Source organism: Pristis pectinata, chromosome 5 (assembly GCF_009764475.1).
Source record: "Pristis pectinata isolate sPriPec2 chromosome 5, sPriPec2.1.pri, whole genome shotgun sequence".
Lineage (NCBI taxonomy): Eukaryota > Metazoa > Chordata > Chondrichthyes > Rhinopristiformes > Pristidae > Pristis > Pristis pectinata.
The window spans coordinates 93,115,261-93,143,072 of record NC_067409.1 but is presented as its reverse complement, the minus strand read 5'-3'; the positions used below and the strand labels follow the sequence as shown (position 1 = coordinate 93,143,072).

The 27,812-nt window shown below is 43.0% G+C and overlaps 1 protein-coding gene across 5 annotated transcripts in view; it reads right to left on the bottom strand.

Annotated features, from left to right (window-relative positions):
* fyco1a (FYVE and coiled-coil domain autophagy adaptor 1a) overlaps positions 1-27,812 on the bottom strand; it is a 219,484-nt gene that overhangs the window by 78,238 nt on the left and 113,434 nt on the right. For all 5 annotated transcript variants that reach the window (XM_052015726.1, XM_052015729.1, XM_052015727.1 and 2 more), the window contains one exon: positions 20,285-20,496. In XM_052015726.1, coding sequence (XP_051871686.1) covers positions 20,285-20,496 — 212 coding nt within the window. The remainder of the gene's footprint in view (positions 1-20,284; positions 20,497-27,812) is intronic.

The following is a 27,812-nucleotide window of genomic DNA, read 5'->3' as shown; positions in this document are numbered from 1 at the left end:
CCAAATGTGTACCAGTAGATGGTTGAAAGGCTTTAGAGTGCAAGGAAATGAGTCACTTGTTGCAAGCTACCAAGCCGCTGACCTGCTTTTATAGTCACAATATTGGGCAGGCATGGCAGTGTAGCGGTTAGCATAACGCTATTACAGTGCCAGTGACCTGGGTTTAATTCCAGCCGCTGTGTGTAAGGAGTTTGGATATTCTCCCCATGACAGCAAGGATTTCCTCCGGGTGCTCTGCTTTCCTCCCATATTCCAAAGACGTACGGGTTAGGAAGTTGTGGGCATGTTATGTTGGCACCGGAAGCGTGGTGACACTTGTGGGCTGCCCCACAGCACATTCTGCACAAAGATGCATTTTACTGTCTGTTTCAATGTACGTGTGACTAATAAAGAAACCTTATCTTATGTTGTGGTCCAGTTGAGTTTCTTGTAAATTTGACAACCCGGATGTTTATTCAGACACTTAAAAAGGATATGGTATTAATGTGGGCAAATGGGTTAAGTGTAGATGAGCAAAAAGTTCAGCATGGACATAGTAAGCCCAAAGGCCCATCTCTGTGCTGTAGAACTCAATGACTCTATGATTCTATGTTAATGTTATGGTATTGGCAATGGCAAAGCCAGTGAATGTCAGGATAGATTATTAGACTTAATCTTGTTAGCAGTTATCATTGCCTCTGCACTTTTGTGCCACTAATGTTCCTTGCGCCTGTCAGCTTATGGCTGAATGTTGTCTTGCTGTACGGAGGCATGAAGTGCTTCATTTCCCCAGGAGTTGCAAATGGAACTGAACATTGTGCAATCAGCCAACATCCCCAATTCTAACATTATGCTGGAAGAAAGATCACTGATGAAGCAGCTGAAGATGATTGGACCTAGGACACTACCTAAGTGATGTCCTGGGAGTGGGACGATTGATCTCTAACTACAGCCATCTTTCTATGTGGAGTGTCTTTGCCTTAAAGCCCTTTGACTTCAGTTTAACCAAATCTCCTTTGTGCCACACATCTGGTCAAATGTTGCCTTAATGTTAAGGGCCATCACTCTCACCTCACTTCTGCCATTCAGTTCTTGGCTTCATGTTTGAACCAAGGCTGTGATAAAGTCCTGGCAAAACCAAAACTAGCCATCAATGATGAAATTATTGATGGGTAAGTGCTGCTTGCTAACATTGTCAATGATACCCTCCATCATTTTTCTGATGATTGAGAGCAGAGTGATTGGGTATAATTTACTGGATTAGTTCTGTCTTACTTTACTGTGAAGGACACTTCTACGCAATTTTTCAAATCAATCAATAGGTGCTAGTAAATTGGAATAAAAGCTGAAAGTGCTGGAAATGTTAGCAGGTCAGCTGTATCCAGTGTTGATGAAGGATGATTGATCTGAAACAGTAACTCTGTGTCTTCCTCCACAAATGCTACTTGACCTTCTGCATACTTCCAGTACTTCTTGTTTTTACTTTAGATTTCCAACATCTGCATATTTTTGATCTTGTAACTGCAGCAGAACACCTTGGCTAGAGATGCAGCAAATTGCAAATTCTGGAGCACAGGTCTTCATTACTGCAGTTGGGATGTTGTCTGGTCCCATCATCTTTGCTGTCTCCAGCACCCTTAGCTTTTTCTTGATATCACTTGGAAATAAATCAAATTGGCTGAATGCTGGCTTCTATGATGGTGGAGATCTCAGGAGAAAGCCACTTATCTAGCTGAACATGGCTGTGAATACTTCAACCTTGTCTCCAGCAGTCAAATGCTCGGTCCTGCCATCATTAATGTTGGGGATATTATTGGAGCTTCCTTCTAAGCACTGTTTAATTGCCTATCACCATTCATGAGCAGACATAGCAAGGTTGCAGAGCTTCGATATGATCTGTTGATTGTGAGATCAGTTAGCTCGACTTATTCTCTACTTTTTTTTTACTGCTTAACACGCATGTGGTCCTGCATTGCAGCGTCTTGAGGCTGAAAATTCATCTTTATCAGTCGTGCCTGTTGCTGCTTGCAGCATGCCCTTCCACACCGCTCTTCAAACCGGAATTGTTTTATTTATTATGCTACATCCGTTTGTTTTATTTATTGTGCACAGACAGATTCTCATCAAGGTTGCTGTCCCCTTTCTCTCCCAGGATGCATTTCTCTTTTACCCATTCCACCAATATCCTTTTTGAGATTGATACTTTATGCAGTATTTTGCAGGAAATTAAATACATCTGTTTCTTTTGTAATGCTAGTTTATTTTTAAGTAGGCATTTATCTTCATTTCATGTAATGTCTTCTGTTTTATGTGTTTAAGTTATCCTTATCACTCTCTCCATACTTTTTTCTTCTCATCTTCAGGTTAACTATTATTTCCAGATAACTCCCTCCACTACTATCCTAAAACTTATGTGAATAGACAAACAAAGAAGTGGGCACCTTTAACAATGAGCGACTTACTGATTGTCCCAAATAATTTCCATTATAATGGATACAAACTTCCCCTTAATAAAAACCTGCAAATTATGAACATCAAGTCGCCTAAATGCAGTAAACTTGTTTACAATAACTTGCAATAAGCAGTATGTTTTTTTTTCCTTTGGGTACTTGTCAAGTAATGTAACGATTATCATACATATTATTTTTAAAAGTAGCACATTGCTGAGTCAGGAGCCAATGTGGTATCAGCAAATGCAGGGATGAATAGAATCAGGACTATATGCATTAGGGCACAGGCAGCAGAGTATTCAATTAGCTTACTTAAAGAAGGTAGAATGGAGGCAGCCGGCCAGAATTACACAGAAATAATCAAGACTGGAGGTAACCAAGACATAAGTGAGGGTTTATGATGATCTAATTTAGGAACAGAGTCAGCCAATGTGACAGAGTTGGAAGGTTGCAGACAATATAGTTCATTTTCACATAGTTGCCTGTGAGAGGGGTAGAATTTTGGATTAGGAATGGAGTTTGTTACAAGGACTGAGGGCAACAGCTACGGCTACCCAATTTATTAGAGGAAATTTCTGCTCATTCATTTTTGGATGTCACCAAATAGTCTGACATATTAAACAGCAGAGGGGCCAAGAAAGATTTACCAGTGTATCACCTGTGTACACATAAAAGTCAGCATTGTGCTTTCAAATAATGTTGTCAAGAGGCAGCCTATAGGATGCAGCCAAATCAGTAAGAACAATAAGAGATTGATAGCATTTGATCCAATGACACAAAATCATCAGCGACAGAAACTTGATTGGAGGTTTTCAATCAAGGAGTTCTGAGAAAGATGACCATAAATATGAAAAATGGCAGCACAGACAAGGAGTTCAGAGGTAAAAGAGATGAGAGGTAGGACAGAATGGAAAGACCGCAAAGTAAAGTGATGATATATGGTTTGAAGGAGAGGGGTGAACTAGCTGAGGAGAGTGTTCTCGCTGGGACAGAGGGGTTTCACTGCCACAATGATATATCTCTAACTTACAGGTTTTGATGGACTTTCCATGATCGTATTTATCCTTTTCTCTAGAAGCTTGGTCCCAGTACAGTTCAGCTTCAATCTATCCCACAAATACAGCTCCCCCTGTTACAATACCAGTGCTGCACAAGATACACCCTTTTTTCCCCACACTATTAGCAGTAGAATTGCTTCTGGGTGATTTTCCCCAATGACACTCAACAAGTAGAACTGTGGAAATAAAGCACTCAGAAGGTGGTGCTTTTTAATTAAGTTTCAAGCTCTTTGTAGTAAGCCCTCTTTCTGTTTCTTTCCACTGTTGGTGGTACTGATGTGGATTGCGACAAGTACTTTTTACCATTCCCTATCCTAAAACGCCAAACCCTGCCAAGATTCAGAGGTCCCCCCGTTTCTTTAACCTGCACTTCTGAGTGAGTGGCAAGGATATCCAACTGATGTTAACACTGGGCTTTATGCAGGTGCACAGAAACTGGTGACATTATCAACCACTGACTGCAATTTTAACTGTGGCCTGAGTGGGCAACCATTGTTATTTTCTTGTCAGATGAAAATAGTGGGAGGAATATATACGTCCATGTTATATTCTAACTTCCTGCTGGTCAATCTCTAATGGCATAAAGGAAGACACAATGAAGTTATTATTGGACAACAAGGATTAGAGGTAAGAAATAGATAGTCAAGGGCACACTGGAAAAAATAAATGTTCATTTTCAACTCATTCAGTTTTGTCTTCAATTTGATATAGTATTTTGATTTTAAAGCATTTTTTTTAAATTCAGTAAGTTTTCCAAAAAATGCAGAAGCAGAGAAAAGCTATGGGCTAGCTATACTTTTAGCCAGGGAGGTAAGAAATAGTAAATTAAGACATAAATTAGAATACACTAGGGAAATACATACAATAACAAGATTCTTAGTATCATTAGTAATAGAATTCAGGAAAATTTAAATTGACTAGAATGAACAGAGACATGACAGGTGAAACAATGCAGACAACTGCAAAATATTACATTTTGGTCATGAAGAATCAGAGGCAATATAAAGTAGAACACACCATTCCAAAAATGGTACAAGAGAGGGTTATCTAAGTGTATCTGCATACATTATTGAACATAGCGGAGTAAATTGAGAAAATGGTCAAACAAGCATACTGGATCCTGACCTTAGAAAAGGTGCAGAAGAATGATTCCAGGGGTGAGGAACTTTAGTCAAGTGGAGAGAATGGAGAAGGCTGGAGTTGCCTTCATAAAACAGAGGGGTTCTATTTAAAATTCTGAAGGGTCAAAACAGAATGGATAGAGAGAAACCATTCCATTGGCAGAAGAGTCAACAACCTGAGGAAAAAGTGAAGTGATTTTCAAAAGAAAACAAAAGTAACATTAAGAAAAAAAATTGCACACAATGAGGGGTTCGGGTCTGAGTGTGCTGTCAAGAAAATAACAAAGGCTGATACAATAGTGGATTCTAAGACAAAGCTGGATAAGTACTGAACAAGCATAGTTGGATTACATTTGCAGATGGCTAGTACGGGCTCAACCAGACAAATGCCCTCTTTCCATCCTGTAAATTTTCTGTGATTCAAAGATGTTAAATACTACAAATGCCCACAGACAACTTTTAGTCATTTGCTAAAAGTTAGAGGGTAAAAGTGGGGAGGTTGTCATTCTGGAGCTTTGAAAGAGATTTGGAGAAATGAGAAATTAAGGTGGATAAATCCCCAGGGCCTGACTGGGTGCATCCTCAGACTTTGTGAGAGGCTAGAGAAGAAATTGCAGAGGGCCTTGTGGAAATAATTGCTTCATCGTTAGCCACTGGTGAAGTTCCCGAAGATTGGAAGGTGGCTAATGCCATTCAGTTGTTTAAGAAGGGTAGAGAGGACAAGACAAGGAACTACAGACCTGTCAGCCTGATATCAGTGGTGGGGAAATTACTAGAGGCAATTCTAAGTAACAGGATCTTCTGGCATTCGCATTGACAGAGTCTGATTAGGAGGAGTCAGCATGGCTTTATGTGTGGAAAGTTGCGTTGACAAATCTTTTAGAGTTTTTTGAAGAGGTAACCAAAAGGGTAGATGAGGGTAGAGCAGTGGATGTTATCTATTTGGACTTTAGCAAGACCTTCGACAAGGTACCGCATGGTAGGCTGGTCTGAAAGGTTAGGTCCCATGGAATCCAGGGAGAGCTAATTAGGAGGATTCAAAATTGGCTTGGAGGTAGGTGGTTGAAGGTTGTTTCTCAGAATTGAGGCCAGTGACTAGTGGTGTGCCGCAGGGGTTGGTGTTGGAACCCTTGAGAATGTTATGCCTTTATTTAAGGAGGGCGGCAAAGGAAAAGCTGGGAACTACAGGCCAGTAAGTCTAACACCTGTGGTAGGTAAGTTACTGGAGAGGATTCTGAACGATAAGATATACGTACATCTGGAAAGACAGGGGTTGATTAGGGGTAGTCAGCATGGTTTTATGCATGGGAGATCATGCCTTACAAACTTGATTGAGTTTTTTGTGAGGTGACCAAGAAAGTTGATGAGGGCAGGGCAGGCTGAGTGGGCTGATGAATGACAAATGGAGTTTCATTTAGGTAATTGTGAGGTGTTGTATTTTGGTAAGACTAATGAAGATAGGGCACTCACAGTGAACGATAGGGCCCTGGGGAGTGTGGTAGAACAGAGGGACCTTGGAGTACAAGTACCTGGTTCACCGAAGGTGGAGTCAAAGGTAGACAGGACAGTGAAGAAGGTTTTTGGCATGCTGGCCTTCATAAGTCAGGGCATTGAGTATAAAAGTTGGGAGTTCATGGTGCAGTTGTATAGGACGCTGGTGAGGCCCCACTTGGAGTATTGTGTTCAGTTTTGGTTGTCCTGCTATAGGAAAGATGTTATTAAACTGGAAAGGGTGCAGAAAAGATTTACAAGGATGCTGCCCAGACTTGAGGGACTGAGTTATAGGGAGAAGTTGGACAGACTAGCATTTTATTTCTTAGAGCGTAGGAGACTAAGAGGTGATCTTATCGAGATGTATAAAGTCATGAGGGGCATAAATGGGGTGAATGGGGAATGAAGAGTTGGGGAATCAGAAGCAACACACACAAAATGCTGGAGGAACTCAACAGGTCAGGCAGCATCTATAGAGGGAAAGAAACAGTCAACGTTTTGGGTTGAGACCGTTCTTTAGGGCTCAATTTTTATTTCTTAGACCTTAAGGTGAATGGGGGATCAGAGTTGGGGAATCAAGAACCAGAGGGCATAGGGTTTAAGGCGAGAGGGAAAAAATTTAAGAGGAACTTGAGGGGCAACTTTTCATACAAAGGGTGGTATGTATGTGGAATCAGCTGCCAAAGGAAATGGTTGAGGCAGATACAATAACAACTTTTAAAAGACAATTGGACAGGTACATGGATTGGAAATATTTAGAAGGTTATGGGCCAAATGCTGGCAAATGGGTCTGGCTTGGATGGGGCATCTTGTACGGCATGGACCAAGGGCCTGTTTCCATGTTGTATAACTCTATGACTCTACAAAACATGAGGGTCAAGCTTAATACAATCTAAGTAAGCTAGAATTGAGCCCCTTACAGCATAGAAGTTTAATGGGAGAGTTAGTGAGGTTCTCAACATTATGAAGAAGGGGGTACTTGTAGAACAAATGTGCAAAAACTGTCTCTTCCCAAGAAGAGTGCCTATGATTAGTGGGCAGAAATGGCAGTTTTCCTTCCCCTGAAAGATATTAAATGAATCAGATGGGTCTTCCTGACAATCAATAATTTCATGGTTACCATAACTGATACTAATATTTTATTCCAAATTACTTGAATTTAAAAACTCTGACGTTGTGATTGAATTTGAACTCAAATTAGCAGATCATCAGGCTACCATAGAACCATACAGCACAATACAGGCCCTTCGGCCCACCATGTTGTGCTGACCTTTAAACCACACCTAAGACTATCTAACCCCTTCCTCCCACATGTCCCCCTATTTTAAATTCCCCCATATGCTTATCTAACAAGCTCTTGAACTTGACCAACGTACCTGCCTCCACCACTACCCCAGGCAGCGCATTCCATGCACCTACCACTTTCTGGATAAAAAAATCTCCCTCTGATATCTCCCTTGAACTTCCCACCCATTACTTTAAAGCCATGCCCTCTTGTATTGAGCATTGGTGCCCTGGGAAAGAGGCGCTGGCTGACTACTCTATCTATTCCTCTTCATATTTTGTATACCTCTATCATGTCTCCCCTCATCCTCCTTCTCTCCAAAGAGTAAAGCCCTAGCTCCCTTAGTCTCTCCTCATAATGCATACTCTCCAAACCAGGCAGCATCCTGGTAAATCTCCTCTGCACCCTTTCCAACGCTTCCACATCCTTCCTATAATGAGGCAACCAGAACTGGACACAGTACTCCAAGTGTGGTCTAACCAGAGTTTCATAGAACTGCATCATTACCTCGCGGCTCTTAAACTCGATCCCATGACTTATGAAAGCTAACATCCCATAAGCTTTCTTAACTACCCTATCCACCTGTGAGGCAACTTTCAGTGATCTGTGGATATGAACCCCCAGATCCCTCTGCTCCTCCACACTACCCAGAATCCTGCCATTAACTTTGTACTCTGCCTTGGAGTTTGTCCTTCCAAAGTGTACCACCTCACACTTCTCCGGATTGAACTCCATCTGCCACTTCTCAGCCCAGCTCTGCATCCTATCAATATCCCTCTGCAATCTTCGACAGTCCTCCACACTATCCACAACACCACCGACCTTTGTGTCGTCTGCAAACTTGCTAACCCACCCTTCTACCCCCTCATCCAAGTCATTAATATCACGAAAGGTAGAGGTCCCAGAACCGATCCTTATGGGACACCGCTAGTCACAGCCCTCCAATCTGAATGCACTCCCTCCACCACAACCCTCCGCTTTCTACAGGCAAGCCAATTCTGAATCCACACAGCCAAGCCTCCCTGGATCCCATGGCCTCTGACCCTCTGAAGAAGCCAACCATGTGGAACCTTGTCAAACGCCTTACTAAAATCCATGTAGACCACATCTACTGCACTACCCTCATTAATCTGCCTGGTTATCTCCTCAAAGAATCCTATCAGGCTTGTGAGACATGATCTTCCCTTCACAAAGTCATGCTGGCTGTCCCTAATCAGTCCATGATTCTCTAAATGCTCATAGATCCTATCTCTAAGAATCCTTTCCAACAGCTTGCCCACCACAGACGTAAGGCTCACTGGTCTGTAATTCCCTGGACTATCTCTACTACCTTTTTTGAATAAGGGGACAACATTTGCCACCCTCCAATCCTCCGGTACCATTCCCGTGGACAACGAGGACTCAAAGATCCTAGCCAACCATTCAGCAATCTCCTCCCTCACCTCGCAGAGCAGCCTGGGGAATCTTCTGCCAGGACCCGGGGACTTATCTGCCCTAATATTTTCTAACAGCTCCAACACATCCTCTCTTTTGATATCTCCAGAACATTAACCTTACCAACACTGTCCTCAGTGTCATCTAGGGCCCTCTCCTTGGTGAATACTGAAGAGAAGTATTCATTGAGAACCTCACCCACTTCCACAGCTTCCAGGCACATCTTCCCACCTTTGTCTCTAATCGGTCCTACCCTTACTCTCGTCATCCTTCTGCTCTTCACGTAAGTGAAAAAAGCCTTGGGATTCTCCTTAACCCTACTCGTCAAGGCCTTTTCATGTCCCCTCCTTGCTCTCCTCAGCCCCTTCTTAATTTCCTTCCTTGCTACCCTATATTCCTCATGAGCCCTATCTGATCCTTGCTGCCTACACTTTATGTATGCTGCCTTCTTCCTCCTAACTAGTTGTTCCACCTCTCTTGTCATCCATGGTTCCTTCACCCTGCCATTCTTTCTCTGCCTCACCAGGACAAATTTATCCCTAACACCCTCCAAGGGATTCCTGAACAACGACCACATTCCCATAGTACATTTCCCTTCAAAAACGTCATCCCAATTTACTCTCGCATATTCTAGCCTTACAGATTCATAATTTGCCCTTCCCCAATTAAATATCTTCCCGTCCTCTCTGCTCCTATCCTTTTCCATGACAATGCTAAAGGTTAGGGAGTGGTGGTCACTGTCCCCTAAATGCACACCCACCGAGAGATCTGTCACCTGACCCAGTTCATTACCTAATACTAGATCTAATATGGCATTCCCTCTAGTCCGCCTGTCAACATACTGTGACATAGATCTCTAGCCACCAACCTAGCAAGTTCATTGCGAAGCTATGTGTTAAAGTTTTAACAAAGATAAAAAATATAGATTAGAAATAGTATAGCCAATTATGTGTGCAGACTGCAGTAAATAGATGTCTGTGGGCAGCAAGAATATCCTCAGATTACACATCTGCAATAGGTATTTCCATTTTTAATCTTTCAGGCTCAGAGTAATTGGTCTAAAGTGCAAGTTTGATCCACGTGCAATACATGACATGGAGTATATCTGAATATCTGTTCCAAACCTCAGAACACACGTCCAGATAATGATAAAGTTACTAATGGAGATATGCAAGTGGCAAGAGATAGGTCTTCAACACCAGTAGTGGGAGATGAAAGAACTGACTCTAAACCAGGCTGTGACCAGGGTCCTCATAGAAACAGTAAATACAGTAGCCAAGAGAATTTACTTTTCTTTTCTAAGTCATTCAAAGGATGTGGGCCTTACTAGCAATGCCCAGCATTTATTGTCCATCCATTGATCTCCCTGAACAGAGTAGCCTGTAAAGTTGAGAACTGATCCCACTGCTTAGGTCTGCAATAACACATAGACCAAATGGGTGAAGATTATCTTTTTTTTCTTTTCCTCAACAACTTCATGGTCACTGAAACTTTTTATTAAATTCCAGATTGATTTGGTAACTAATTTAAATTCTCCAGTTCCATGGGGAATTTACACTTGTGTCTCCAGATTACTGTTCCAAGCTTCTGAATTCGAGCACAGTAATTTAACTAATGCACTTCCATATCCCTAGTAACAGGGTGTGTTATGGGGTTAGGGACTGCATGAGAGGGAATGCCCAGGAAGAGAAGGTGAAGTGAAAAATATTTTAGGGACAGATTGGTACTAGAGCACAGTAGAGTACTTGGGTTTCATGTATGACAGGTATACAAAAGATTAAAATTATATAAAATTAATAACCGGGAGAAAGGAAAAAGATACAAATATATCATTAGCAGAGCACAGAATAGGACATGTGACCAAAATAAGTGGTCTTTATACAAACACACAATGAAAGGAAAAAATTTACTTAATTGCAATGTGCATCTTGGAGAGTATAATATGGAGCCCATTATTGAGACACAGTGACATGATAATCAGGACTGAGAACTTCATAAATGCAGTTATAAGATCTGTAGGAAAGAAATAGAAAGTTGCAGTGGAGCAGCAGTGCCTTTGAGAGTTAGAACAAAAGTACTTCAAAGCTGGGAGAAAAGACAAGCAGCCAGTTGCAGCTTTGAGCTGAACTGAGAAACATAAAAATATTTAGCATTGTAGTGGGTCATATGGGACTCTGGTATCAGCTGTTACAATTTAAAATGTAATGTGTTCGTGCAGAGATTAGACTACGGGTAGCAAAAGTAGAGGCTGTGTTTGAGTTCTGAGTGCTGTGTTTGTGGTCAAAGTGCTGAGGCTTTGGTTGTGAAGAAGTGGAGAAGAGGTAAGAACAAGTAAGGTCATTTAAATTTATTATTCACACTTAATGCATTGAGGATCGCAATTAGGGCGGTGTCATGTTCCTCCTTCAGGATGTGGGAGATCAGGGAAACTTCCAGTGTCCCTGAGGACTATACTGTGGGAAGTATGCCCAGTTGAAGTTCCTGGCTGACCGTGTTAAGGCATTGGAGCTGGACACACTTACCATCATCCAAGATGCTGAGAGCATCATAGATACGAGTTTTAGTGAGGTGGTCACACCTACGAAACAGGCTGCAGGTAGCTGGGTGATCACCGGGAAAGGTAGAGAGGGTAGGCAGATAGTGCAGGATTCCCCTATGGCCATTCCCCTCGAGAACATGTATCCCATTTTGGATACCGTTGGTGGGGGGGGGGGGGGGGGGGCGGGGTGGGGGGAGGTGGGTAGGAATGGGATGACCGTTCAGGAGAAAACAATTCCCAAATATTAACTTTACAAATATAGACTGAGATTGCCGTAGTGCTAAGGGCTCAGAGGGGCGGAATTTGTTAAGCGTGTTCAAGAAAGTTTCTTCAGACAATATATCAAAGTCTTACTAGGGAGAGGGGAAACCTTGACCTACTCTTGGGAAATAGGGCAGGACAAGTGACTGAGGTATTAGTGGGGGAGCACTTTGGGACCAGTGAACATAATTTTATGAATTTTAAATTAGGTATGGAAAGAGACAAATCTGGTCCACAAATTCTAAATTGGGGTAAGGGAAATTCTGATGGTATCAGACAGGAATTTGCAAAAGTTGATCGGAGTAGGGTACTTGTAGGCAAACGGACGTCCAGCAAGTGGGAGGCTTTTAAAAGTAAAATAACTAGAGTTCAAGGTCTGCACATTCCTGTTAGAGTGAAGGGCAAGGCTGGCAGGAGTAGGGAACCCTGGATGATGAGGGATATTGAGACAATGGTCAGAAAAAAGGAGGCATGGGTCAGGTACAGGCAGCTGGAATTAAGTGAATCCTTGGAGGAGTATAGGGGATGCAGGAGTATACTTAAGAAGGAAATCAGAAAGGCAAAAATGGAGCATGAGATAGTTTTGGCAGAGAAGATTAAGGAGAATCCAAAGAGATTTTGTAAGTATATTCAGGGAAAAAAGAGTAACTCAGGAGAGAATAGGTTCCCACAAAGACCAAAGTGTACACCTCTGTGTGGAGCCTCACAAGATGGGTGAGGTCCTCAATGAATATTTCTCCCATTTTTACCATGGAGAAAAACATGAAGACTTTGGAACTTGGGATGGTTAATGGTGATGTCTTAAGGACAGTCTGCATTATAGCAGTGAAGGTGCTGGATGTCTTAAAACTTATAAAGATAGATAAATCTCCGGGGTCTGATCAGGTACTCTATATCCAAGGACACTGTGGGAGGCTAGAGAAGAAATTGCAGGTGCCCTGGCTAAGATATATGCATCATCATTAGCAACGGGTGACGTGCCGGAAGACTGGAAGGTGGCTAATGTTGTGCCTTTATTTAAGAAGGGCTGCAAAGAGAAACCTGGGAACTACAGACCAGTAAGCCTAACACCTGTGGTAGATAAGCTACTGGAGAGGATTCTGAGGGATAAGGTATATATGCATTTGAGTTGATTAGGGATAGTCAGCATAGCTTTGTATGTGGGAGATCATGTTTCATGAATTTGATTGAGCTTTTTGAAGAATAAACCAAGAAGGTTGATGAGGGCAGGCTGTATATGTAGTATGTATATGGACTTTAATAAGGCCTTTGATAAGATTCCACATGGTAAGTTGGTATGGAAAGTTAGAACGCATGGGATCCAGGGAGAGCTAGCTAAATGGATGCACAATTGGATTGATGGTAGGGAACAGAAGGTGATGGTGGAAGGTTTTCTTTTGGACTGGAGGCCCATGACTGGTGGTGTGCCTCAGGGGTCAGTGCTGGGCCCATCGCTACTTGTCATCTATATCAACAATTTGGATGAGAATGTACAAGGTATGGTTACTAAATTTGCAGATGACACCAAAAGAAGTAGTGTCATAGACAGTGAAGATGGTTATCAGGAACTACAGACGGATCTTGATCAGCTGGATAAGTGGGCTGAGAAATGGCAAACGGAGTTTAATTCAGATAAGTGCGAGGTGTTGTGTTTTAGGAAGACAAATGAGGTAGGGCTTTCACAGTGAATGGTAAGGCCTTGGGCAATGTGGTAGAACAGAGGGACCTTGTACATGGTTCCCTGAAAGTGGCGTCACAGGTAGACTTTTGGCACACAGGCCTTCATCAGTCAGGGCATTTAGAAGTTGGGATGTTATGTTGCAGTTGAACAAGACATTGGTAAGGCCACATTTGGAATATTGTGTTCAGTTTTGGTCAGCCTGCTATAGGAAAGATGCCATTAAGCAGGAAAGAGTGCAGAGGAGATTTACAAGGATGTTGTCAGGACTTGAGGGACTGAGTTATAGAGAGAGGTTAAGCAGCTTGGGACTTTATTCATTGCAGTGTAGGAGAATGATGGATGATCTTAAAGGGGTGTATAAAATCATGAGTGGCATAAATAAAGTGAAAGCACAAAAGACGTTTTCCCAGGATTGGGGAATCAAGAACTAGAGGGCACAGGTTTAAGGTGAGATTGGAGAGATTTAATAGGAACCTGAGGGGCAACTTTTTCACCCAGAGAGTCATAGAGTAATACAGCAGGAAAACAGGCCCTTCGGCCCAACTGGTCCATGCCAACCACAGCATCCTCACTGCAAGTCCCCATTGCCTGTGTTTGGCCCATTAACCCTCTAAGTCCCTCCTCTCCAGCTACCTATCCAAATGCCTCTTAAATGTTACAACTGTACCCACCTCGACCACTTCCTCTGGCAGCTCATTCCAGGTTCTCACTACCCTCTGTGTATACAAGTTACCTCTCAGGCCTCTTTTAAATCTCTCCCCTCTTATCTTGTATCTGTGCCTTCTAGTTATGGACTCCCCAGTCCGGGAAAAAAGATTATGGTCGTCTACCTTATCCATACCCGTCATGATTTTATAAACTTCTATGAGCTCACCCCTCATTCTCCTACGCTCTAAGGAATAAAGATCCAGCATGACCAACCTCTTCCTATAACTCAGGCCCTCTAGTCCAGGCAGCATCCTCGTAAATCTCTTCTGCGCCCTCTCCAGCTTGATATCTTTCCTATTACAGGGTACCAAAACCGTACACAGTACTCTAAGTGCAGCCTCACCAACGACTTATATAACTGTAACATAATGTCCCTAATTACTAAACTCGATGCCCTGACTTGATGAAGGCCAGCATGCTAAATGCCTTCTTCGCCACCCTATCTACTTGCGTGGCCGCTTTAAGTGAACCGTGCACTTGTACTTCCAGGTCCCTCAGTTCCACTGTCCGGAGTGCTGTTCCGCCACACTCGTAAGGGCCCTAGCCTGGTTTGATTATCTAAAATGCATCACCTCACACTTACCTAAGTTGAAATCCAATTGCCATTCCTCAGCCCATCTCCCTAACTGATCAAGAACTCTTTGCAATTCATTGTAACCTGCTTCACTATCAACAAGACCCGCTAATTTAGCATCATCAGCAAACTTGCTAATTATGCCATGTACATTCATATCCAAATCATTTACATAAATAATGAGTAACAGAGGTCCCAACACTGACCCCTGGGGCACCCCACTAGCCACAGGCCTCCAGTCGGAGAATCAACCGTCAACCATCACCCTCTGCTTCCTATCATCAAACCAATTCTGAATCCACCTCGCTAGCTCCCCGAATCCCATGTGCCCTAACATTCCAGATCAGCCTGCCATGCAGGACCTCATCAAAGGCTTTACTAAAGTCAATATAGACAACACGTACTGCCCTACCTTCATCTATCCCCTTAGTTACCTCTTCAAAAAACTCCAAAAGATTCATCAGACATGACCTCCCATGCACAAAACCATGCTACTACTGATCAGGCCTTGACTATCCACGTGATGGTAGATCTTGCCCCTCAGAACTCCCTCCAGTAACAACCAACTTTCCTACAACTGAAGGGAGGCTCACTGGCCTGTAGTTCCTTGGCCTGTTCTTGCTACCCTTTTTAAACAATGGAACAACATTAGCCACCATCCAGTCTTCTGGAACTTTGTCAGTGGCTAAAGACGAAGCAAATATCCCTACAAGGGCCTTCGTGATTTCTTCCCTGGCCTCCCATAAGGTCGGGGGGTTGCACTTGGTCAGGCCCTGGGGATTTGCCCACCATAATGCACTTCAAAGTTGCAAATACCTCCTTCCTCGTAATAGGCATATGATCCAAGACCTCACTACTTATTACTCTCATTTCTCTGGCATCCATTAAATTCTGCTTAGTAAGCACCAAGGAGAAATAGACATTAAAAATCTCGGTCATTTCCTGTGGCTCCACACATAGGCAGCCCTGATGGTCCTTAAAGAGGATCTAGTCTCTCCTTAGTCACCATTTTACTGTTAATATAACTGAAGAACCTCTTGGGATTATCTTTAACCCTGCCTGCCAAATCCATTTCATACTCTCTTTTTGCCCTCCTGATTTCTCTCTTAAGCCTGGTCTTAAACCTTTTATATTCATCAAGGGATTCATTTGTACCCAGCTGCCTAAACACGATGTACACTTCCTTCTTGTTCCTGACCAGAGCCTCGATATCTCTTGTCAGCCGGGGTTCCCCGAACTTGCTATGTCTACCCTTCACCCTCACAGGAACATGCTGCTCCTGGGCTCTTGATAAGACCCTTTTAAAAGCCTCGCACTTGCCAACTGTTCCTTTGCCTTTAAACAGAGTCACCCAGTTGACCCCAGCTAGATCCTGCCTCATGCCCTCAGAGTTGGTCCTGCTCCAGTTCAGGACTTTAACCTGTGGACCTGTTCTATCTTTTTCCATAACTATTTTAAAACTAATAGAATTGTGGTCACTGGACCCAAAGTGCTCCCCAACTGCCACTTCAGTTATTTGGCCTGCTTTGTTCCCTAAGAAGAGATCCAGTATTGCTCCTTCCCAAGTAGGTTCCTCCATATATTTTGTGAGGAAACTATGTTGGATGCACAGCACAAATTCCACCCCATTCAGGCCCTTTGCACTCTGGGTGCCCCAGTTGATGCCGGGAAAACTGAAATCCCCCACTAGCGCTACCCTATAATTCTCACAACTATGTGCATTTTCTCGACACATCTGCTCCTCAAGTTCCCAATGATTATTGGGGGGTCTATAATATAGCCCTACCAAGGTGATCATCCCCTTTTTATTTCTAAGTTCAACCCAAATGGCCTCGTTAGATGATCCCTCAAGAATATCCTCTCTAGAATATCTGCTGTTATGCCCTCCCTTATCAAAAAGGCAACACCCCCTCCACCCTTACCTGTTCCTTTATCAGGCCTAAAGCATCAGTATCCTAGAACACTGAGCTGTCAGTTCTGCCCTTCCCTCAGCCACATTTCTGTTATGGCCACAATATCCCAGTCCCTAGAGGCCATCCATGCCCTCAGTTTGTCCGCCTTACCTGTTAAGCTACGTGCATTGAAATAGATGCAATTTAAAGCAGCGGTTTATATCTGCCCTTTTACTGTGAACATGGCTATCCTGCTTGCTAGCCTTACACTCTTTGGTTGCTGCACATACCCCTGTCTTGTAACTGACTTCGCTCTCTCAAGTCCCACACCCCTCTACCAATCTAGTTTAAATCCTCCCTGGTGGCAAAAGCAAATTTCCCCACTAGGATATTGGTCCCCCTCTGGTTCAAGTGCAACCTGTCCCGCTTGTACAGGTCACCTCTATCCCAGAAGAGATCCCAATAATCCAAGAACCTGAATCCCTGCCCCTTGCACCAGCTCTTCAGCCATGCATTCATCTGGCCTATCTTTCTATTCCTGGACTCACTAGCACGGGTCATCAGGAGTAATCCGGAGATCACTACCCTCAATTTTAATTTCTTATCTAACTCCCTATACTCATTCTGCAAGACCTCATCCCTTGTTCCACCTATGTCATTTGTACCAACATGTACAATGACCTCTGGCTCTTCTCCCTCCCTCTCGAGAATGTTCTGCACTCGCTCAGAAACATCCCTGACCCTGGTACCTGGGAGGCAACACACCATTCTGGCGTCTCTTCTGCAGCCACAGAATCTCCTGTCTGCCCCCCTCACTATCGAGTCTCCTATCACTATTGCCCTGTCTGACTGCACCCTTTCCCTATGAGCCTCAGAGCCAATCGCAGTGCCAGAGACCTGACTGCTGCTGCTAGCCCCAGAAAGATCATCCTCTTCAACAGTATCCAAAGAGGTATACCTTTTAGTGAGGGGAATGGCCACAGGGGAATGGCCACAGGGGAACCCTGCACTGACTGCCTACTCCCCTTACTTCTCCTGGTGGTTACACATCTATCTGAAGCCTGTACCCGGGTGTGACCACCTGAGTACAAGTCTCATCTATGAAGCTCTCAGCTTCTCGGGTGGTTGTATACGGAATGAGCTGCCAGAAGAAGTGGTTGAGGCAGGTATATTAACAACATTTAAAAGACACTTGAACAGATACGTGGATAGGAAAAATTTAGAGGGGTAAGGGCCAAATGCAGGGAAATGGGACTAGCTTGGATAGGCATCTGGAGTAGCATTGTCCAGTTGGGCCAAAAGGCCTGTTTCCATGCCATATGATTCTGACTCTATGCGAGATATTTTAGTTGTCATATAGATTGGGAAAAGCAGAAAAGCTGATAACAGAAATGTAGTGAATTTACTCAGAGAGTTCAGGGTAGATTTCTGCAACAGCATGTGCCAGGGTCCAGCATTGGCGGCCCTTTGTATTCCTGCTTATCTCCCTCCAGCAGGTGTCTGCAACCTTCAGATTCTCCCCACCTTGCTCCACCTGCATCTCATTTCTTAATTCATTTTGTCTGCCTCCATTTATCATTCATCTACCGTTGTTTCCCAGCTCCAATCCCTCCCCTCTCCTACCTGGTGCAACCTGCCTGTCATCTTCCACCCCTCCTCAGTCCAGCAATCATCTCAGACTCCCGTCTCACCACTTCCCCCTCCTCTTTATACTGGCCATCTCCCCTCTCCACTCCCAATTCTGATGCAGGGTTTCGACCCAAAACAACAAGTATAAACTAATAACGATTACGGAGACAAGGTTGCAGGGTGGCCAGGACTGCGTGCTTAGTATTCCAGGTTATACGACACTGAAAGAACAAACCAAAAGGGAAAGGAGGCTGGGCAGCATTGCTAATCAATGAATGTATCAGGATGCAATTGAGTCATGAGATGGAGGCAACGGACAATAATGCAGAATCAATTTAGGTTGAAATCATAAATAGCAGGGGAAGGAAGACCCAGGTATGAGTAGTCTATAGGCCCCCAGAATGTGACCTCTCAATAGGGTGGAGCATAAATAGGGAAATACCTAGGGCATGTTTGAAGGGAACTGCAATTGTCACGGGAGATTTTTATCTGCATATTTATTGGACAAACCAAAGGGTATTGTAGGAGAAGAATTTGTGGAATGTGTCAGGGATTGCCTGTCAGAGCAGTCTGTTAGAAAACCTACCCAGTAAAAGGCTACATGAGCAAGTGTGTTGGCATGGATTGAAAACAAAGAGTTGGAATAAATGGGTCCTTTTCAGGGATGTAACTTGTGGAATACCCCAGGGAATGGTTTTGGCTTAAATGTCTACTATTTATGTTAATGACCTGGAGAAAGGAATGAAATGTAAGGTTTCTCCATTTTCCAATGATATGAAAATAGGTGGAAAAGATTGTTATGATGAGGACATTGTGATTCTGCCATAGAATGAAAATAAATAGTGACGGGGCGGAAACCTGGCAAATGGAGTTTAACGTGGGTAAGTGTGAGGTCACGCACTTTAGTAAGAAGAATCAAAAAGTGAATTATAATATAAATGGAGAGAGATTACAAACGAGTGAAGTTAAGAGGGATCTAGGTGTTCTGGTGCATGAACCATAAAATGTTATCAGGTAGGTCCAACAAGTAATTAAGAAGACAAACAGTATGTTGGCCTTTATTGCGAAGGGGTTCAAGTTTAAGAATAGGGAGGTTTTGTTACAGTTGCACAAGGCATTGGTGAGGCTACACCTGGAATACCGTGCACAGTTTTGGTCCCCTTACCTAAAAAATGGTAGCACCTGAGGCAATGTAAAGGAGATTCACCAGGTTAATTCCTAGAATGAGAGGGTTGTTCTATCAAAAGAGGCTAGACAGTTAGGATCTGCGTTCCTTGGAGTTTAGAAGAACGAAGGGATAACCTTATTCAAGCATATAATATCCTAAGGGGACTTGGCAGGGTAGATGTTGAGATGTTTTCACAGCGGGAGGGTCAGGACAAGGAGATACAGCTGCAAAATAAGGGGCCCGTCATTTAAAACTGAGCTGTATTGAAATTTCTTCTCTCAGAGGGTACTGAACCTCTGGAATTCTCTGCTCCTGAGAGTGGTGGAGGCCAGATCATTAGATATATTTAAAGTGGACATAGATAATTATTTGAAAGAAAGAATTGAGGGTTATGGGGAACTGGCACAGAAGAGGAGTTGAGGCAAGCATAGACCAGCCATGATCATACTGAAAGGCCTGGTGGCATACTCCTACTTCTATTTCCTTGTGTTAATGTGATTTATGTGATCAGATAATCTGCTTTTACTAACCCTATTTCAAAATATAGGAATAGAACTAAGCCCTTTGGACTCTCAAGCCTGTTCAGCAATTCAACTAGATCTTGGCAATTCTATAACTTAGCTCTTATCTAGCCAATTTTGTTCCATAATGATCGCCTAAGACAAAACCATTGTTTTCAAATGACAACAACATTTTGGGAGCGAGAGTTCCAGCTTTTCATTGGATCATACATCCACCTGCCAGTTTTAAAATAATACCTGAAATTCTGCACCACTGACAGTGACGCCCTTCCTTGGTACTGAAGCATCACCGTGGATTTCATCTTATCAATGCAGTGGTAACTCTATGCAGAATTCAATTCAATTTTAAGTGTGATCGTTACAATATACAATTAGTAATTTTTAAACCATTGGAATTAGCATCAACAAAACATGAATAATTATACCTACAACCTAAATACAAGTTTAAATGTGGTAACAAATTTTGTTACCAATCTGTATTAATAATTATTACCTGTATTTCGGGTAATTTGTCTTTCTGACACTGATCGTGAAGGAGATTCATCAGGGCTGTTTGTTGTATCTGATGACCCAGGATCATTCAACCGTTGAACAACTGCACTATGCTCCGCATAGCAAGCTCTGCAGCAGCGCTCTCTTTTACCACTGTGTTTTGTCATTACAAAATTATTACTACAATAATAGCAGAAGATACGTCCACAAAGTCTGAAAAGGAACAAAACAGAATTGTTTGCTTTCCAGCTGTCAACAAGCTATATCTATTCAATCACCTGAAATCAAATTTGATATATATCTTTGATAATTGTCCATTTCCTTCATTTCAACCTATAACAAAACATATGTAACATACTTTCTGTACATTATTTTCCATGAACACTTTTATTATGTACACGGGAAGCAAAAGGATCACTAAAGGAAGAATGGATCAGTGTGATTAAGTGTAAGATAAAGGTAAGTATCTTTATTAGTCACATGTACATCAAAACACAAAGTGAAATACATCTTTTGCGTAGTGATTTTGGGGGGCAGCCCGCAAGTGTCGCCATGCTTCCAGCGCCAACATAGCATGCCCATAACTTCCTAACCTGTACGTCTTTGGAATGTGGAAGGAAACCGGAGCACCTGGAGGAAACCCACACAGATACGGGGAGAACGCACAAACTCCTTACAGACAGTGGCCGGATTTGAAGCCGGGTCGCTGGCGCTGTAAAGCATTATGCTAACCACTATGCAATGTTGAAGAGACCATTGGTAAGAGTGTGCACTTCCATAAGGGTTCAGAACATCCTAATTAGATTCCCAGTAGTGTAGAGCCGGTGCTTGCACTGAGTCGAGGGGTGGCAGGCATCGTATTGTTTCTTCCTTGATTCGTTTGTACCCAGTTTGTTTTTTTTGTGTGTGTGTGTGTGTGTGTGTGTGTGTGTGTGTGTGTGTGTGTGTGTGTGTGTGTGTGTGTGTGTGTGTGTGTGTATCTCACCCTTGTTGCAATTTCCCCCACATTGGCAATCACCCATGTGCATGTGTGTATGTGTGCGTTCGTTCCCCTTCATCCTGTGTTGTCTTTGTAAATAAATCATTTTAACTCCAAAGACTATGTCCAGAGTCCTTGCCCTTCAAGACCTTTCGAACTTGTCTTACAACAGTACTCAATATTGTTCAGAGAGGAGTCTGACATCCTTCCCTGGTCTAACATACATGTTACTTCAGATCCATCAATGTGGTTGACTCTTAAGTGCCACCTAAAGAATTGAGGACTGGTCTAGTTAGGTGAGGGTTGGAGTCATGCATCAGTGTGGTGAGGTATGTGGCTGGAATAAGAGACCAGTGTAATCTGGTGTGTGGCTGGAGTAGGGGACCAGTGTGGTCTGGTGTGTGGCTGGAGTAGGGGACCAGTGTGAATAGGTGTGCAACCCTCTGACAAAGTGCGATCTCCATCAATCTGACCCCAAATCGTCATCATCAACAGAAGCACAGTGATGAAGTAAGGAGATCAATGTCAAAGCGCTCAACGTCCCACAAAGGCTGAGTCTTCTCAGTCAGCATCTCACAGACAACCCATCAATTCCCAGCCTACAGGAGTTGCAAAGTGTCCACAATTTATGGATTGCCCTAAAGCCCATTATATCTGACACCTGCAAAGAGACCCTATACATTTCTAATAAGTGGTCTGCTGAGAATAACAAGGAGATCAAGGAGCTAAATGACCACAAGCATAAGGTGTTCCTGGATTGAAAGGTCCAGCTTTACTCAAGAGAAATTAAATAGCTCTATAAACTCCAAAAGGTAGAGCTCCAGCAGAAAACCCATGATGGATGGAGAGAGTACAGGAGGCTCAGCAAGTCATGACATGCATGAATTCTTCAGTGCTGTGAAAAACATCTACAGCCCCAGCACCAAAAGGCCCACACCATAGTGCAGTTTGTAAATGGTACACACTGTAGCCACTGTGCACTGATGGTACAGGGAATGAATATCACAAGTGGTTGAGAGGGTGCCAGTCCAGCAGACTGCTTTGTCCTGGATGGTGTCAAGCTTCAAGAGAGTTGTTGGTGTTGCACTATTCCAAGCATGAAGAATATTCCACGTGTATTTATAAATGATAGAAAGACAGGAGATGAGTCACTCTTCACAGAATACCAAGCCTTTGATCTCCTTTGGTAACCACAATATTTATACAACTAATCCATGAATGGAGTTTCTGACTAATGGTGAGCCCCAAGATATTGATGGTAGGGGACCTGGTGATGATAATGCCATTGAATGTCAAGGATAGGTAGCTTGTCCCTCTCTCTAGTTGGAGATGGTCATTCCATGGCACTTTTGTGGCACAAATGCGACCTGCCACTTATCAACCCTTGCCGGAATATTGTTAAGGTCATTCTCCATGCAAGCATGAACTGTTTCATTTGTTAAGGAGTTATGGGTGGAGTTGTACATTGTGCATTCATCAGTGAATGTCTTCACTTCTGCACTTCTGAAGAAAGGATGGACATTGATGAAACAGCTGAAGATAGTACACACTGCTCTGAAGAACTCCTGCAATAATTGCAAAGGCTGGGATGATTGACTTCTGACAACCATACTTATCTTGCTTTGTGTCAGCTATGACATTGATCATTGGAGAGTTTTCCCTTGATGCCCAATGTCTTTGGTTTTACCAGGGCACCTTGATGCCAATCTCACTTAAATATTGTTTTAATGCCAATAGAAGTCACTTTTACCTCACCTCTGGAATTCAGCTCTTTGGTCCAGTTTGGACCAAGGCCGTGATGAGGTGGGGAGCCAAGTGATCCTGCTGAAATCCAAACTAGGTGTTGGTGAGACACAAGAGACTGCATATGCTGGAATCTGGAGCAAAAAAAAACAGACACGGGGAGAATGTACAAACTCCTTACAGACAGTGGTCAGAATTGAACCCAGGTCACTGGCACTGTAATAGCATTACGCTAACCGCTACACTACTGTGCCTGCCCAGTAGATTGGGAGATCAAGAATTCATCTTTTAACCTATGAGAGGTCAATTCAAGTCTGATAACAGTGGGATAGAAGCTGTCCTTGAGTCTAGTGGTACATGCTTTCAAACTTTTTCATCTTCCGCCCGACCGGAGAGAGAAGAAGAGAGAAGACTATGATGGGAGGAGTCCTTGATTATGTTGGCTGCTTTCCCGAGGCAGCGGGGAGTGTAAACCAGGTCACTGTAGGGGAGGGTGGTTTGTGTGATGGACTGGCCTGTATTCACAACTCTCTGCAATTTCTTAAGATCTTGGGCACAGCAGCTGCCATACTCAGCTGCGATGAATCCAGATAGGATGCTTTCCATGGTGCATTTGTAAAAATTAGTAAGAATCATCAGGACATGCCAAATCTCCTTAGCCTTCAGAGGAAGTCAAGTGGTTAGTGTGCTTTCATGGCTGTAGCATCCACATGGCAGGTCCAGGGATATTGTTGGTGATTTTTACAGCTAGGAACTTGAAGCTCTCAACCATCTCCACCTCAGTACTGTTGATACTTGGTGTGTACTCCATCCAACTTCCTGAAGTCAATGACCAGTTCCTTCATTTTGCTGACGTGGAAAGGTTGTCATCTTGACTCCACTCCACTTAGGTCTCTATCTCCTTCCTGTACTCCACCTCATCGTTTCTTGAGATCCAGCTCATAACAGTGTTCTTCCTGTGACTGTGTGAGATTTCTCTGCACCTTCCAATTTCCTCCCACATCCCAATGACACGTAGGTTGGTACATTAATTGGCAACTGTAAATTTCCCCTCGAGTGTAGGTGAGTGGTAGAATCTGGGGGGACATGATGAGAGTGTGGGGGGAAATAATAAGGGATCAGTGTAGGATTAGTGTAAATGGGTGCTTGGTGGTTGGCACAGACTTGGTGTGCCAAAGGGGCTGTTACTGTGCTGTATATCTCAATGACATGCCTATCAATTCCTCTTTGATTTCTATGCCATTAACCACACTAAGGTATTATTTATGGTAGCCAATTAATCTACCAGTATGTCCTTGGGATGTGGAGGGAAACCAGAATACCCAGCCGAAGTGACATTCTTACAGAGAGAACATGCAAGTTTTATACTGACAGCACCCAAGGTTAAAATCAAACCCAGGTCACTGAAGCTATGAAACCTTTCCTCATAAAGTTTGGAGGATTACATTATAAGGAAAGATTTCATGGCTTCAGTTTTAGTTAATTTGCATCTCCACATTTTTAATTATATTTTTTAGCTGTCCATTAGCTTTAGTGACATTTACAGAAACACTCTTAGCTGTTCCAGTTTTGAATCTCTCAGCATTACGCCTTCTTCGGATCCAAAGTAAATGATCTCACACAATGAACTCCCTGTGTCACTTATTCAGTCTCTGTTCCTTTTATGTTGCATAAAGTGAAACTTCCCATTTCCTTCGTGCAAACCCTGCCACAGCTGTCGTGAAGCCAACTGTGCCTAACTTCATATGGAATTGCCTTTTCACTCTCACGATGGCCTTCCGTAGGTCGTACCTGGACATCTTGTAGGGTTCTAGATCGCCGGCCTTGAACACCTCATACCACAATTTTTCAGCTTTCATACCACAATTTACCATGATCTTGTACTCACCAAATAGCCTCTCTGCCTTGCCTTGATCTGCCCTGGCTTTGTAAGCTGAAGAAATTTCCCAAATTCAAATTGATCTTTTCCAGCCAGTATCTCCCCAATAATGCAGTGCTGTTTCCTTTCACTATCACCAGGGGCAGGGTCCAACTGCCTCTGTATTTCACTGAACTTGAGTCTCTTCCACAACAGAAATTCTGTCTCCTGGCTATGACAAGGCATGAATGTGTGAAGGCTGCAGTGGTCACATCTTAAGCTATATGTGCTCTTGCACAAGTGATACAGATGCTTCATTGTCCAATTGCATGCTGGCTGATTTTCCTCCCAGGTCCATATGGAGGTATATTCTGTCTCCATTCCCCTGGTTGTTGAAACAGTTAATTACCCAAATTCCCTACTTCTGGGTCTGTATTGTCTTTTGTGTCCATCATATATTTTAAATGAACAATGTATTTTGCACTTTTGCATACCCTCTATAAGTAATCTATCCTCCTATAATTGTGGCACCTTTCCTAATAAAATCTACTGGAAGGATTTCCAACATAATGGTAACATGCTTGCTTGCATTACATGGCATTAATTGAAGAACGTCCATCCGAGGACCCTGTCTTTGCTACTGAAATGGACAAGACCCACTTCACATTTTGGCACTTGTGTTGCCTCTTGACGCTGTGTCGACTCTTTGAACAGCATCCCTGGTTGTGTTATAATGGTACTAACTCCATGGTACAGTATCTTTGGAGACAAGCAACTTCACAGGCTGGCTTAAAAGTCAAGTCCTCTTGACAGTAGCTGTTTGCAATAAGCTTCCTTTTAAAAACCACTGACAAGCTGATCTGAAGCATCACCTAGGAACACACTAAAACCACAAGAGAATACCAGACGCTTCAGTGCAGTGGCAGACTCAGCAAGAGCTTCTCCTTCCTCTTGCTGCTGCTGATGAAACATTCTGAGTGAGAATTGGCTTGGGTTTGAAATGTTTTGACAATTTCGTTTAAGTTCTGTGCAAATCAAATCCACCAACTTCTTTGATGTTACCAGAATTTTAAAAAAGTCTGAAATTTATAAGTCCTAAAATATCAAAGAATATATTTGGCTTTTTGTTTTTATCTGTAATATCATTTGTGCTAACAAAAAACCTTTCAAACTATTCCAAATGAAAATCAAAGTCTTCTTTTAATCCCTCAAATTGTACCAGCCAAATTATTGGAATTTTGTTCCTCTGCAGTCTTTTTCCAACTGTTTAGGTTTAATTGTAACAACAAAATATTGCTGGTTACCCACATACTCCAAAACCATGTACAGGACGCTTGCAATATTCCAGCTGAAAGTACTAAGACATGTTGTTCATCTGTGAGCAGCTGTCTTCATTTTCCTCCTCCTACCTCCCCCTACTGGTAACTGCCAGTACTTCAACAACAAAAGGCAAACAAACCTAGCAAACTGCAGAACTCCTATACAACAAACTGTACCTCTAGCCAAGTTGTTCCAGTAAAGTTACAGCATTGTTCCACCCAGCAATATAGACAGTTGCCCAGGAATGTCCTGTTTACAAAAATTATGACACATATAATCCAGCCAATTACTACCTAATCAATCTCCTCTCAATCATTAGCAAAGTAGCAGCACTTACTCAGCGAAATCCAACATGGGTTCAAGTAACCTACCCTTAGGTCAAAGCAGGTCAAAGGCTGGGTCCCCTGCAGTGAATGACTCAGCTCTCGACACACTGAAGCCTTTCTACCATTTACAAAGCACAAGTTAGCACTGTGATGGGATACTCTCCTGTTGTCCGGATGTATGCAACCCTGGACAAAGCAGCCTGCTTCATTGGCACCTATCAACCACCTCAAACATTCCTTCCTTCCACTACCAACAGACAGTGGTTACAGAGCGTATCATCCACAAAATACATTCAATTACTTACTCTGGCGAATCTGTCAATGCCTCCCAATCCTGCAATTGCTCCCAACAAAGAGGACAAGGACAGAAGATGCATCAGAACACCACCACCCCCTACAGGTTCTGCTCCATGTCACACACACTATTCTGATTTGGAAATAGATTGCTGCTCCTTCATCATTGCTGGGTCTAAATCCTAGAACTCCTTTGAGAAATTGGTGAGCTGCCTTCTTGTCCGCTGCCATCCTTGAGATACAGTGTACCCATAATGCTGTTAAGGAGAGAGTTCCAGGGTTTACACCCAGCGATGGTGAAGAAATGGCGATCTATTTCCAAGTCAAGGGGGCAACTTCCAGGTGATGGTGTTCCCATGCTTTTGTTGTCCTTGTCTTTCTACCTGGTAGAGGTCATGGGTTTGTAACGTAATGTCTCAGGAGTCTTGGTGAGTTGCTGCAGTGCATCCTACCAAATGGTCTGCTATGTCCTATATGGTGTTCATCATCAGGTTCTCAAGGGTAATTACGGATGGACAATAAATACTGGCCTGGTCAGCAAAACAACAATTTAGTAAATAAATCTTCAACAAAGTAGAGTCTGAACACCTACTCTTGGCATTCAATGGCATTATCATTGCCAAGTTCCCCACCATCAATGTCTTGGGGGTCGCCATCGACCAGAGACTCCATTGGACCTGCCACAAATACTGCATCTATGAGGGCAGGTTAGAAGCTGGGTACCCTGTGATAAATGCCTTCACTAAAAAGACTTCAGCAGTTTAAGAATGCAGCTCACCATCATCTATTCAAGTGTAATAAATGCTGGCCTTGCCAGAAATGCCCAGATCACAAAGAGTGAATAAATAAAAAGAACCACCAATGTTTGAGGAAAATACAAGTCAAGCTGCAGATAGCAAGGTACATCTGAGGGATAAATTTTACCAGGATATCAGGGGTAACACACCTGCTCTTCTTTAAAAGAGTAACATGGTATATTTTATATCTACCTGAGAAACCATATAGATTT